General features: G+C 42.7%; 1 protein-coding gene across 2 annotated transcripts in view; it reads left to right on the top strand.

The window, feature by feature from the left end:
• MTFR1L (mitochondrial fission regulator 1 like) overlaps window positions 1–14,832 on the top strand; it is a 462,922-nt gene that overhangs the window by 133,559 nt on the left and 314,531 nt on the right. For both annotated transcript variants that reach the window (XM_044060114.1, XM_044060115.1), the window contains exon 2: window positions 6,527–6,670. In XM_044060114.1, coding sequence (XP_043916049.1) covers window positions 6,653–6,670 — 18 coding nt within the window. In that variant the 5' untranslated portion in view covers window positions 6,527–6,652. The remainder of the gene's footprint in view (window positions 1–6,526; window positions 6,671–14,832) is intronic.

Genomic DNA, 14,832 nt, shown 5'->3' with positions numbered 1-14,832 from the left:
TTTTTTTTTTTTAATAGTATGGAATGGTTTTACAGTGTCAGCAATGGTTATGTCAGTAGTAAAATAGTAACAGTAAGCTCTTATTTTTTGAGGGAGATGTAGATCGCTTTTATGACTATATGGAAGTTTGGGTATTGTGTACTGTGAGGAAGCCACATTGAGAGTCTGTTAGCAGTCCATATTTGTTGTGAAGATCTGAGGTGATGTAGAAAGTTTGTCAAAGACCTTAATGATGGGTCATAGTATAAGAGATGGGTTATACTCAAGGTGGGGTATAGTTGAGATGGGTCATATTCATGAGGTGAGTAGGGGGATTATCATTGAGCACTTGAATTGTGGTGGGGCAGAGAAGGGGGTGAATGACCTGTTAAAGATGTTTACAAATTATTTTTGCGCAGTTACTGTTGGATTAAGGATTGTGTGCATACTGTTTGGATTCCATTTTCCAGTAGTTTTCTCATAATTTAGGCTATAATTGCTTAAAATTAGAATGGGGGAAGTATTGTAGTGTCAGGAGGAGTAGGCTGAGTTTTTATGCTATTAGGAATAGGAGGCTGAGAATAGTGCGTAGTTGAGAGATGGCATTGTTTAGTAGTAGAGGTGGATGGTGTGATACTCCTTTTGAAGTTCATAGGTAGGTACTAGGCAATTGGCCCTAGGGCATATACAAGCCTAGCCAAAAAGGTACCCTGGCTTTTGCCATCCAAGAAAATTATTTTCTTGTGCCCCTGTCAAGCAGAGCCACAGAAGTGATCCACTGGGTGAATTTCCTATTTCCCATCCAATTATCAAGATTTTTCTTGAAGAGTGCTAATGAGGAGCTGTGTGTGACATAGATAGGTAGTCTGTTCCAGAGTGTGGGAAGCCTCTGGGACAGGAATCTATCCCTCCACCATGTTCTGTTTATTGTGGTGACAAGGTTTAGGTCCCCAGTGTGTGTAGCTCTGAGGGATTGGGATTTCTTTAAGTGGAGCATGTCCAGCAGCTCTGGGTTTGACATAGCTTTGCATGTTAGGGAGAGATCGGCTCTGAGTAGGCGATATGCGACTGTGTAAAGCTGGAGTTGTTTGAGACAGTCTGCGTAGGGTATCTGTTTGAGGCCAGTAATCCTCTTTTTGTGAGGTATTTCTGTGGCCTTTCCATTTGTTGTAGATGTCTTGTTTGGTACATACCAAAAGGGGCGTTGTGCTCTATAATCGGTCTGATGAGTGTTGAATAGAGGGGAACAATGACCTCTTCCCCCCCCCCCCCCCGGATGAGAAACCTTTTGTGATGAGGTGTGTCGTGTAGAAGGATTTCCTGACCGCTGTGGCAATGTGATTATCAAAGTAGAGACTACTGTCCACCTGTGTCCCAAGGTCTGTTATCACACTTTTGGTGTTAAGTAGACTACCGCCTATGTGGTAGTTCATGGGTACAGAGTTTTTACCAAAGGGGATGACAGTGCACTTTTTGGCATTGAGCTTGAGGCCATTGCTTTGATACCAGGCATCTGTCTCAGTGAGTCCCTTTTGTAGGATGTCCACATTGTTAGGAGTTTCGATATCTGTGAACTTAGCCAAAGACCTTCTGTGTTAGCCTGTACTTGAGAGAAATAGATACCAAACAGGAGAGGACCCAGGACTGAACCCTGTGGTACTCCACTTGTCACTCGTCTGAAGTCTGATTTGGAGTCTGCTACTTTCACAGTGTGGGTTCTGTCATTAAGCCCAGTTGGCAACCCATCTTGTGACAAACTCACTAAACTAGGTATAAATCCTTGTCTATAATTCCAGTGTGTGGGATGGTGTCTAACGCCTTGGAGAGATCTAGTTAGGCTGTGTGAACCACCTTATCCTCATCTATGGCTTTGGTGACTATTTCAAAGAAGTCTATCAGGTTTAGGAGACATGATCTGCCAAATCCGAGCTGTGTGGGGTCCAGAGTTTTGGACATCTCCAATGTCTTTGTTTGAGTTCCATGATGATACGTTCCATGGGCTTGCAGACCAGGCTCATCAAGCTAATGGGTAGTTCCTGGGGTCTGTCATGGCTCCCCCTTTGTGGAGTGGAATAACCGTCACTGTGCGCCATTCAATGGGCACAAAGCCTGAGGCGAGGCTATGACTGAACATGGTACTTAGGTGGGGTGCCAGTTCTTTCTGTAGTTCATGTAGAAGGTAGCTTGGGATGTTGTCAGGTCCCATGGATTCTGTGTTCTTGGCTTTGGAGAGTGAGGTTTTTACCTGTGCAGCCGTGATTGCATGAACTTTTCATTTGTCTGGTGTGGAGATGGGCCCTTTAGGGGGTGGGGGGTAAAGTTAGCACTGAACCTATCTGCCAGGATGTTGGCATTATCAGTTGGTTCTGTACATTTAGTGCCATTGTGCTGTAACTCAGAGCAGATCCGAGTATTGCCATTGAGATTCTTGACATAGCTATAAAATGCTTTGTGGTTGTCTTTAGAATCATTGGCAATTTTGTTTTCATAACTAGCTTTGGATGATTTATGAGGGATCTCTGCTTCTTACTGAGGCTGACCAGGGAGTTCCTCCAATCATGGGATTTTACTCCTTTTTTTGCAACCGTTTCTTTCTTCTGTTGTAGAGTTATGGCAGAAGACCTTTGTTTATGGCAGAAGACCACCAGATAGCATCTTGGTTCTGTTAGGGATAGCACGATCCATGCATTCGTGCAAGTACTTATAAAGTGCATGCAAGTTAGGGGGTTTGTGCTGGTTATTTCTGGGGAGATTTATTATCATTGAAGTATTTTATGTTTTTGATCTAATTTTTAGAATTGCCTAGGTCTGGAAAAGTTAGGTTAATTTCTTACACAGAGATGGATTTACCTTTTTTATTTTATTGCTAGCTTGCATCTGTTTTAGTTCAGGCAAGGACTGCAGGTGTTCAAGATTGTTGCTTTCTGTACATTTCAAGCTGTATTTCTCTCACTGATGAGGTGATCTGTGGGTTTTATTTTTCCCTCTAAGAAACCTCATGGACTGTTTCTAGCATGGATTCAACAAGTAAGCTGTAGCGGAGAGCCGCGGCTGGGTTGTCAGTTGTATATGTAGCACTCAGCTTGCTGTAGGTCAGAAATGACCTTGTTCTTTAGTTTGAGATTAATCAAATGTCCATTATATTAGAGGGAGTTTGAATGAATGGATTTTATATGTTGTGAGGAAGTTGTTATAAGTAGATTAAGCAAGGAATTGTGCCCAGGTAAGGGGGTTTGTTCCGACTGGGGTTGTGACTAATTGGGTAAGACTTTATCCAAAATCTTTTGACTTTTGAGGCTGCTTTTGGTCCAAGCGTATCAAGTATTCAGCTGTGAGGACTAGTTCCCTATGCTGGAGGTGATGTATTGCGTACAGTGAACTATGACATTCAGTGGTGATCTAGATCAAAAGCCATTTGGGGCTGTTGAAGACTGCTTTTGGTTTATCATAGAAACTGAATGTTTTAAACATGCATTAACTGATCTCCCAGTTTTAGAACCCGGTCCATTTATTTAAATATATTGTGTAGCTGTTGTTGGCTTTAAATCGGGGGTCATGCTTTCTTTAAAGGTTACTATTCTTGCTAATCTGTAATAGTTGTAACTGAAGCTGTGACAAAATAATACATCTGCTTTGTTTCTAATTATCTGGGAATTAAAGCTGACTATTCGAATGTACTTGAGATATGGATGGGTAGGATGAGTGTTTTACACTGGGATGAGAGTAGAAGCAGAGTTAGGTCATGTAAGTGTAGGGGCAGAATTTAGTTGAATATCCCAGACAGTGAAAAGCTTGGAGAGAGAAGTGGGTGATTTGCCCCTCCCCCATTTTGGATAGTAGTGACATATTTTTGATGGTAGTTTTAAACCTAGTTAACAGGTGTTGATTGTTTTGTTTTTATGGGTGAAGTGGTTCCTCTAAAAGTATGAGTGGTGTAAGCACTGCTGATAAAGCAGCATTATTATGTCATGTATGCCACTTGGTGCCAGAGGAGCAGGAGATTACTTGTTTGCAAAGGTAGAAAAATGAGTAAAAGCTGTACTAGTCCACTAACTGAACACACTGTAACAGAGATGATGCAGTGCCTTTTATTGGACCAGCATAGTTAACTTGAACTTTTGGAATAAGAGTCCTCCTTTATTGGGAGTTAATCATATGCAGAGAGATGCTCATCAGTTTCAAAGTAAAGTTCTGCAAAAATGTTAGAAGCAGCCCCTCGCTTCATTATAACACAGTCTGTCCCTCAAAAGATCTGCTTTTATGGTCAGCCAGTCACCCAGATTTTCTCTATGTTGGTGTTCTTCCATTATTTTCTAGATTTGTAGGGCATTACAGTGTCAAATGTTTGACCCCGTTTTTCCAGTTTTGTCTTGTAGCAAACAAGGTAGAGGTGTATGATAGACCTGCTGACAGATCCTACTTAAAGCAGGATATGGTACATTAGTTGGGAGGCTCTTCTAATGGCAGAGTATCTGGGGGGGGGGAGAAAATGTCTGAATGCTTTTTCATTGAGATGAAGCTGTGGCCAGCTACTTGCCCATTCTTGGCTTCAAGTTGTAAATTAGTGAGGCATAGTAGAAATGGTGGACTGATACCATCGAACACTTGTACTAGCTCATTTTTTTTATACATAATGTTTGTTCATACTGTATCCTAGTACTTTTACTGCCAAACCAGTAAAGTTTAATAACAGTATTTTGGCGACTCTCTAGTGGAGGTTTAAAAAAGTGGAGATTTTTTTTTCATTACTTACCTCTGGTTTTGAATTTGCCTTTGTTCTATTGCATCAGCAGATGAATCCATTGGAAGACCTTGTGTCCCTCTTTATTGTGTCTTTATTATGTCAAGCATGGTTTTTGTACTATTGTGCTGTTATTTAATGCATGTTTTGATGGTGTCTGTTCTATTGCATTAGCAGATGAATCCATTGGAAGACCTTGTGTCCCTCTTTATTGTGTCTTTATTATGTCAAGCATGGTTTTTGTACTATTGTGCTGTTATTTAATGCACGTTTTGATGGTGTCTGGCAATCTGTCAAATAAAAGTAATGCATTTACTTTGTGTTGCAGTGCTTGCATACATTGGGTAAAAGGAGTAATGGACCATTCCCTTTTCCCAGAACTTATTTGGCTTTAGGGTTGGTATATGTAAATACGGAGGTAATGGCGTATGAAGCATACCTACAAGGAAATTGGGTGGGGGCTTGCTCCTTGCTTAAATTGGTTGCAGGGAGTTTTTGTATATCTAATTTTTATTACTTGCATGTTTGGATTGTCATTAGTTGGAAAAGGTGAGTGATGATGATATGGTATACGAGATCAGGCAGACCCCTGCATACCTCTCAAATGTCCAGATTTACTCATTTTTGGTCCATTTCTCATAAAATTGTAGTTTTCTGGCAAATCATTAGGTTCATAGGTTCATACTAGGCTATCTGCCCGAGGGCATTTACAAGCCTAGCCCATAGTTTTGTGGCTTACGCCACCCCTTTAGTATGGGGAACTATACCCATTATTTTGCTGTGCCTCTGTTGAGCAGTGACACTGAGGTAATCCCTGGGGTATATCTGCGATCTCCCATCCATTGGTCAAGATTTCTCTTGAACAAGGCCAGCGAGGTGCTCTGCCTCACATATACCGGGATTTTATTCCACAGCATAGGGAGTCTTTGGGTGATGAATCTATCCCTCCAGCGCGTCCTATTAATAGCCGTGTCGAGGTTTAAGTCTCCGCCCTTGTGGCTCTGACGGATCTAGATTTTTGAGGTGAAGCATATTCATCAAATCTGGGTTTGACATGGCCTTGTATGTTAGGCAAAGGTCACCTCTGAGCAAGTGGCGACTGAATAGAGCTGGAGTTCTTTCAGTCGGGCAGCATAGGACAGATGTTTGAGACCCTTTATCCTTTTGGTGAGGAACTTTTGTGGCCTCTCCAGCTGCTGCAAGTGTCGGGTCAGATACATTCCGAATGGGGCATTGTACTCGATCATTGGTCTGATGAGTGATGAGTATAGGGAGACTATGACCTCCCTTGATCTAGATGAGAATCCCTTCATGATAAGGTGGGCAGTGTAGAAGGTCTTCCTAACTACTTTAGCTACATGGGTGTCGAATGACAGACTACTATCAACCTGGGTCCCCAGACTGAACTCTGAAAACAATGGCATACATTTGATTTTCAGACTTCGTATCTGTCAGAAAATTCATAATAATGCAAAACCTATTATTCTAGCAACTTTCTAAGTTTGCAAGAGCAATAGTGTCCCTATTTTTGGGCCTTTATCCCCCATTATTTGTGGCTTTGTCCAGATTTCTTGCTCTAAGAGGTTGAGAGGTATGTGCCCCGCAGACAAAATTTGGGAGTACATTTCTCATGTTGGACTGCATTTTGTGAACAACCAAGCAATTGATGCTGATTAAAATAAATAAGTAAAATATCTTTCTCTAGTCCTTTGGTACTGAAAGGTATGTGAGATCGCATGTTATGAATCTGGTCTGTCAAATGTGTTTTGTACACAGTAGTAATAACTTATTCTTTTAACTCCATAGGTCGATTACAAACATTTTCAAGATGTATGAGTGCTAGGAGAATTAAGAAGCGTGGTGTTGCAGCCTCGTGTTTCCCAAGAGAACATTTATTTTTTTTCCCTTCTGCTAATTCTTGCATATCATACAATGGAAACCAGCACCACTGTAAGTACAAGTAAGGCAGTAGTGAGACAGTGATGTTTTCAACTGAAACATGCCATTGTACATCCATTATGTCATGCTTGAAATCTTTTACAGCTTCCTTCAGTAGATATTTGTTATGTTAGTACATTTTAATTTGTTCCTTTGTAGAGCTAGATATTGGTTTAAGTTTCTTTTAGAATGTTCACCACTCTTCATTTGTGAAGATGCTGATTACATGCCTCTGGACCAATTGTAAATGTTGAGAAAGTTGAAGCTGAGGGTGAAGAGCAGTTTTGTTTGTTGACTGTGGCTAGTTGTCTTTATTCCTAGCAGCATATGCGGGTGCCCAGATGACTTGTTCTAATGCACAGCAAATAAGCTAGTTAGGGAAAGAAGTTGTGATAATATTGTGCATCTTGGCACAGGACAGATCATTTGTTCAGCCTAGGAAAAGTAAGAATAAACCCTTAAATGGTAGATAGGTTCATAGGTTCATACTAGGCTATCTGCCCGAGGGCATTTACAAGCCTAGCCCATCGTTTTGTGGCTTAGGCCACCCCTTTAGTATGGGGAACTATACCCATTATTTTTCTGTGCCTCTGTCGAGCAGTGACACTGAGGTAATCCCTGGGGTATATCTGCGATCTCCCATCCATTGGTCAAGATTTCTCTTGAACAAGGCCAGCGAGGTGCTCTGCCTCACATGTACCGGGATTTTGTTCCACAGCATAGGGAGTCTTTGGGTGATGAATCTATCCCTCCAGCACGTCCTATTAATAGCCGTGTCAAGGTTTAAGTCTCCGCCCTTGTGGCTCTGATGGATCTAGATTTTTGAGGTGAAGCATATTCATCAAATCTGGGTTTGACATGGCCTTGTATGTTAGGCAAAGGTCACCTCTGAGCAAGCGTGGCGACTGAATAGAGCTGGAGTTCTTTCAGTCGAGCAGCATAGGACAGATTTTTGAGACCCTTTATCCTTTTGGTGAGGAACTTTTGTGGCCTCTCCAGCTGCTGCAAGTGTCGGGTCAGATACATTCGAATGGGGCATTGTACTCAATCATTGGTCTGATGAGTGATGAGTAAAGGGAGACTATGACCTCCCTTGATCTAGATGAGAATCCCTTCATGATAAGGTGGGCAATGTAGAAGGTCTTCCTAACTACTTTAGCTACATGGGTGTCGAATGACAGACTACTATCAACCTGGGTCCCCAGGTCCCTGATAACTTCTTCTGTGCTCAGTGGATTGCCACCTATTTGGTAGCTAGGGGTAACCTTGTTTTTCCCGAAGGGTATGACTATGCATTTTTGGCATTTAACTTTAGGCGTGGCTCTGGCACCAGTTATCCGTTTCTGTGAGACCCTTCTGAAGGATATCTGTGTCAGATGTGTTTTCTACTATGGCCCAGTTTGCAGTCATCTGCAAACTTTGTCAGCCATAACCCTCCTGTGTTTGCTTGTACTTGAAAAGTAGATGCCAAACAAGAGTGGGCCCAGGACTGAGCCCTGTGGGACACCACTTGTGACAGGCTTTGAGTCTGACATGGCGCCAGCAGCTCTGACCCTGTGGGTTCTGTCACTCAGCCAGTTTGCAACCCATCTTGTGATGTATGGGTTGACATTTAAGCTGATGAGTTTTTCAATGATACCCGAATGGGGTATTGTATCAAGGCCTTAGCCAGATCGAGGTAGGCTGTATGGACTGCCTTTCCCTCATCAATGGCTTTGGTGACTGTTTCGAAAAAGTCAGCCAAGTTTAAAAGGCATGATCTGCCTTTGACAAAGCCAAACTGGGTTGGATCCAAAGTCTGCAAATTCCCTATGTCTTTATTTATGAGGTCCATTATGATCCTCTCCATGGCTTTGCAGATAAGGCTTGTCAAGCTAATGGGCGGTAATTTCCAGGGTCGGTGGAGGCACCGCCTTTGTGAAGTGGTACCACAGTTGCAGTGCGCCACTCCTGGAGTGCGTATCCAGAGGTAAGACTTTGATTAAACAGCTGTCCTAGCTGTGGGTTTAATTCCTCATTGAGTTCATGGAGCACACAGCCGGGGACACCATCAGGTCCCATGGATGCTGTGTTTTTGCTTTGGAGAGAGCAGTTCTCACTTGGGCTGGAGATGTTTGGGGGCTGCAATCGTTTGGTATAGATATCTCTCCTTTTGGGGGAGAAGTTTGCACTGAACCTGTCAGCCAGTATGTTGGCAATGTCTGTAGGATCAGTAATCTTCACATCATTTTGAACTAGCTCTGAGCATATCTGGGAGTTTCCTCCCAGGTTTCTAACATAGCTAAAGAAGGCCTTATGATTGTCTTTTGAGTCTTTAGCTATTTTTCTCTCGAAATTTGCTTTGGATGATTTTATGAGAGCTCTTAGTTTTTACTTATAGTGATCAAGGGTGTCTTACCTTTTAAGGATTTTGCTCTATCTTGTAGTAGCTTCCTCCTTTTGTTGTAGAGTTTGTTTATGGCTGGGGTCCACCAGACTGGATGCTTGCCTTTGGTACAAAGAGTCTTTGTTTTGCTTGGGATTGCCTTATCCATGCAGTCCTGCAGGTGCTGGTAGAAGGCATTTGTAAGTGATTCAGCGCTTGAGTACTGTTTTCCGCCTCGGGGCCTTAAAGGAGACCACACTAGTCTTTAGAAGTGTGAAGTCGGCTTTGAGAAGTTCTTTACTGTGGTCTTTTTATTTCAGGTGGGGGTGGGATGAGGACCTCCAGCGAGATTAGTTTGTGGTCTGATCTCACCAGTGAGGGGTACACCTCCGGTGTTGAACATTGTGCTCCCATGTTCGTGATGATGAGATCAAGTATGTTATCTCCTCTTGTGGGATGGTGACTAGTTGTTCCATGGCATTTGAGTTTATGAATTCCAGGAACTTTTGGGCTAGGGTGTTTGGGCTTGAGTAGTGTTCCCAGTCTATATTAGGGTAATTGAAGTCACCTAGTATGATGGTGTTTGGTGATACATTTATCCCCTCTAGTGTTTTCAGGAAGGCCATGTGAGGTTCCTGAGTTTGTGAGGGTGGCCTGTAACATGCTACAATTTGCAGAGCAGTCTTGCCTATGGTTAATTGCACCTGGATGGTCTCCGATGCATCGTGCGTTGCCACCAGTCTTGAGGTGTGGGTGTCCTTGATGAATATGGATACCCTCCTTTCTTGGTATTGTCCAGATTTTGGGGCGAACGCATGATATGAGGTAAAACCTGATAGCGCGGGTGCTCTCAGGAGCCTTGAACCAGGTTTCTGTCACAGCACAGACATCGATGTTCTCCATACTGAGAAGGGCCTCGAGTGCATTTTGAGATTTAGACTTCTGGCATTGAGCAGCATTACCCTTAGTTTTTTCCTTTTTGTGTTCTAGGGTGGTAGGTTTAGAATTTGAGCCTTGCCTAAAAAGGCACTATGGGGTGGCAAGAGCCTTTGCCAATATCCGGAATCCCAGGGTGACAGGTGCAAGCCGTCCCTTGCTAAGCAGCGTGGCTTGTCCAGCATGTCATCCCAGGCAGACAGACACTGGATCCCCTTTGAATGACACCAGTGTTTAAGCCAATTGTTAAAGCTGATCATCTTATCTCTGTATTGTGGCATCATTCTTGGTGAAGGTAGGATACTGCTCAAGGTCAGGGTCATACCTGTCTGGGCTACATAATCAGAGAGCTCCTCAATGTCTCTTTTCATGTAGTCCAAGGAGGTGCGTCTCAGGTCGTTTACACCAGCGTGGACAATGACTGAATCATATTTGTACCTGCTGTTGAGAGACCTGAGTGCTTGCGTTATGTGGCGGATTCTAGCGCCCGACAGGCAGCTTACTGTGACCTTCTCCTTACTCAGTCTGGTGAGCGGACGTCAGTGTGTCTGACTATGGAGTCACCAATGACTAGTGTGTCTGGCATTGTGTTTGGCCTTAAGGGCTGTGACTGTTTGACACTCTGACTGTGAGGTCTATGTGTTGCAGGTGTTGTGTTCTGAGGTGGTGGTTGTTTGGGTGTCTGCTTTGGTGGCCTCTGCTGTTTTGGTAGATTTTTGATCAGAGCCTCGAGTATGTCTTTGTGTGTTTATGTGTATGATTTGAGGTTGTAATGGTAATATGTGAGACTGGGTCTATAGTGTGTGTGGTAACCTTCTCCTCCTGACTGGTCTTGCCAGTCCTATGTTGAGAGAGCTCAGCCTCCAGTTTGGCCGTGTAGTTGCATCTCGCATGTATTTGTGTTTTGTGGGAGGAGGAGAGGGTTGTCTGTGTACATGAGGCAATTGTAACATTGCCTCAATATTCCCAGGTTCACCAGCTGAGCAGGAGAGGACACTAGCAACTGATCCCTCGACATGCTAGAAGGAATAGACAAAAAACTTTAAAAAGATTCCGGGACGTGGGTGACCGAGAAATGGGGGTTGCCTTTTGGGGTACTATCTATGACAAGAGTGCCGTATCAAGGTAATAAGTACTGTAGGAGCAAGTGCTACGCTTAACAGATAGAGAATAGTCTACTTGGAGTCAAGTAGAGATGATCTTTTAATTATAGGATACGCTGATTAGATCAGTAGTATAGTTCGAGGAAGGTAGTTTTAAGGGAAAATTTGAAGAGTGGACTTTAGGTAGCCCGAATAGTTTAAACCTGCTTAACGGCGCTGCCTCGCTAAAGCGTGCTTTATAGCAGGGGCTGGAAAAGACAGGAAATGACCCAAATTGGCCAACAAACCACAAGTCACTGCCCTAAACCACTCCTCCGAGGACAAATGAAGGAGTTATGGAAATGACCCTAGTGGCCAATAAAACTACAGTTTCAAGTCAGTAACCACCTCTCCGGGGCAGGGAAGCTGCTCAATGTTAGTCACTGCCACTGATAAACACAGAGACCCTCCTTCAGCCCAAGCAAAATGGCCTCACAGAAAGTTTCAAACAGTTCAGGAACAGCAAGCCTGTAACTGAACTTTTTAACTCTCAGAAAAGTGGGAAAAAAGCAAGATTTTTTTTTTTTGTTTTTACAGAGATAGCAGAGGTTCACAAGTAATATCAAGTTATAACAGTGCAGTAAATGACCCCACACAAGAGTGCTAGGTCAAGGACAGAAAATATGCAAGTTTTAAGAAAAAACGATTTAAAATTAAGTGCAAACAGGAAATTCAGCAAACAGCTTTTGGTTGTGCTCTAAATACAGCTACTAATACAGAAATCAAGTTTAACAAGCCAGAAAATGCTCAAGCTAGGCAGCTATGCAGAAAAACTTAGCAAATAAACAGAGAAAAATACTTAAAATCTCAAAAGTGGCTCCTTCTTCTCTCAGCGTTTTTCCTCTTGGAGGGTGCTTCACCAACAGCCAACAAGCCTGAAAAGACGCTCAAACCACGAGGCAACTAGGTTTTAAGAGAGGAAGATGAAGGAGTTATGGAAATGACCCCTAGTGGCCAATAAAACTACAGTTTCAAGTCAGTAACCACCTCTCCGGGGCAGGGAAGCTGCTCAATGTTAGTCACTGCCACTGATAAACACAGAGACCCTCCTTCAGCCCAAGCAAAATGGCCTCACAGAAACTTTCAAACAGTTCAGGAACAGCAAGCCTGTAACTGAACTTTTTAACTCTCAGAAAAGTGGGAAAAAGCAAGATTTTTTTTTTTGTTTTGTTTTTACAGAGATAGCAGAGGTTCACAAGTAATATCAAGTTATAACAGTGCAGTAAATGACCCCACACAAGAGTGCTAGGTCAAGGACAGAAAATATGCAAGTTTTAAGAAAAAAAAACGATTTAAAATTAAGTGCAAACAGGAAATTCAGAAAACAGCTTTTGGTTGTGCTCTAAATACAGCTACTAATACAGAAATCAAGTTTAACAAGCCAGAAAATGCTCAAGCTAGGCAGCTATGCAGAAAAACTTAGCAAATAAACAGAGAAAAATACTTAAAATCTCAAAAGTGGCTCCCTTCTTCTCTCAGCGTTTTTTCCTCTTGGAGGGTGTTTCACCAACAGCCTGAAAAGACGCTCAAACCACGAGGCAACTAGGTTTTAAGAGAGGAAGATGAAGGAGTTATGGAAATGACCCCTAGTGGCCAATAAAACTACAGTTTCAAGTCAGTAACCACCTCTCCGGGGGGCAGGGAAGCTGCTCAATGTTAGTCACTGCCACTGATGAACACAGAGACCCTCCTTCAGCCCAAGCAAAAATGGCCTCACAGAAACTTTCAAACAGTTCAGGAACAGCAAGCCTGTAACTGAACTTTTTTAACTCTCAGAAAAGTGGGAAAAAGCAAGATTTTTTTTTTTGTTTTGTTTTTACAGAGATAGCAGAGGTTCACAAGTAATATCAAGTTATAACAGTGCAGTAAATGACCCCACACAAGAGTGCTAGGTCAAGGACAGAAAATATGCAAGTTTTAAGAAAAAACCGATTTAAAATTAAGTGCAAACAGGAAATTCAGCAAACAGCTTTTGGTTGTGCTCTAAATACAGCTACTAATACAGAAATCAAGTTTAACAAGCCAGAAAATGCTCAAGCTAGGCAGCTATGCAGAAAAACTTAGCAAATAAACAGAGAAAAAATACTTAAAATCTCAAAAGTGGCTCCCTTCTTCTCTCAGCGTTTTTTCCTCTTGGAGGGTGCTTCACCAACAGCCAACAAGCCTGAAAAGACGCTCAAACCACGAGGCAACTAGGTTTTAAGAGAGAAAGTTTATTTTGTATGAATGCAGTCAGATATAGTTTTTTTTCAAATAGCTACACTAGATATTTGTAAACTGAGATCAGAGTCAGGAGGCCTTCTCCACTGGCCTGGGTTGTCATTTGGAATTACTTTTTTGATATCCCCATTTTAACAAAAGGGGTTGGGCCACACCTGTGGCTGGAGCATCTTGTGATATCACTACATCTAGCCCTGTACCTCAGTTCTGTTTTGTCACTCGCACAGTTTTCTCTTTATCCTAACATTAACTGTGAGAAATTTCCCACGTGCACTACCGAAAATGCTATAAACCATTCTGTTCTTGCAGTTGCCAGATAAGTAGCCAAGATGCATACTGGCACCTGCCTTTACATACTTGGAGATCAGCATGTGAAGTAAGTAGCCAGCCATCATCTGGAGGTATAATGATTAGTGTTAGGTTTGTATCAACACAAAAAAATATTGGCTGCTGAGGAGAGTATTCGGCTTAAGAACTGACATGAGCCTGTGGTGTAATAGTCATGGGCTGGTGCTACACCAATTTAATTTAAGGAGGTTCGCACATAAGACAACCTCTTGACTCATGATCTCCCACCTTGATTGTTAGTTTCCCTGCATTATCAGGCTTGGACTACAAAAGAAGTGCTGGTGGATTGTCAGCACTACCACATTATGAGTATGTATGCTGGAGTGCTCCCATAGTTAAAGTAACTAGAGCATGACTGAGCTCTGGTAGCTCACATGATGTTAGATCTCTCAGTAAAGGCTCTTTGGTCAAATACTGGGTTGGGGAAATTGCTGTCTTGACCTCTTCCCTCAGACTGAATAAAATTTGTCATCTTGGACTGAGGATCACATCTTTTGTGAACACTGATTGAAGCAGCAAGCCTTACATAGGCCTTTCCTGATCTGGTGTTACATCAACATGTGATGTCCTGTTTCCCAACAATAGTTTTATTTATTCATCACTTTTATTTGCAGGATGAACTCAGGACAATTTCTGCATTAGGATTGCGGATGAATTTTTATTTTCCTTAATATCCTGAGAAGTTAATTTACAATAATCAAGAGCCCTCTCTTTTCTGAGGCTAAAGATGAAGCCTCCCCCATTCTTCTATGTCTTTCTCTGATTGCTTAACTTTTAGAGAGGCTCCCAGCCTCATGAAGTCTGCTCTGAAGTGACCTGTTGCTTCTTTGCCTTTCTTCATGAATATCTAAGGTAAGAAAGATTAAGAACCTTGCATCAAACCTTATTCTGAATCTCTCCTACCGTATGCCATTTTTGCTGATGTCCTTAAAGAATGCAACTGCAGTCGTTGCATATGGGTTGTCCTGCCTCAGGCAGCCCTTCGGTCGGCCGGATTCCAAAGTCTGGGTCCGGCGTCTGCTGATGTCGCCTCTTCCCCGACGTCAGAGCGGCTGGGGTATAAAAGCATCAGCCGATGCCATCTTCTTCAGTCTTTCTTGCCGCGTGGTGCCCGAAGCAGAAGCAGTTCGCAAGTGCCGGTCGGCCAGCTCCTGTGTTTTCAG

This window comes from Protopterus annectens, chromosome 1.part2 (assembly GCF_019279795.1).
Source record: "Protopterus annectens isolate FY-2018-M chromosome 1.part2, PAN1.0, whole genome shotgun sequence".
Classification (NCBI taxonomy): Eukaryota; Metazoa; Chordata; order Ceratodontiformes; family Protopteridae; genus Protopterus; species Protopterus annectens.
This window is presented reverse-complemented; position numbering and strand designations above follow the sequence as displayed.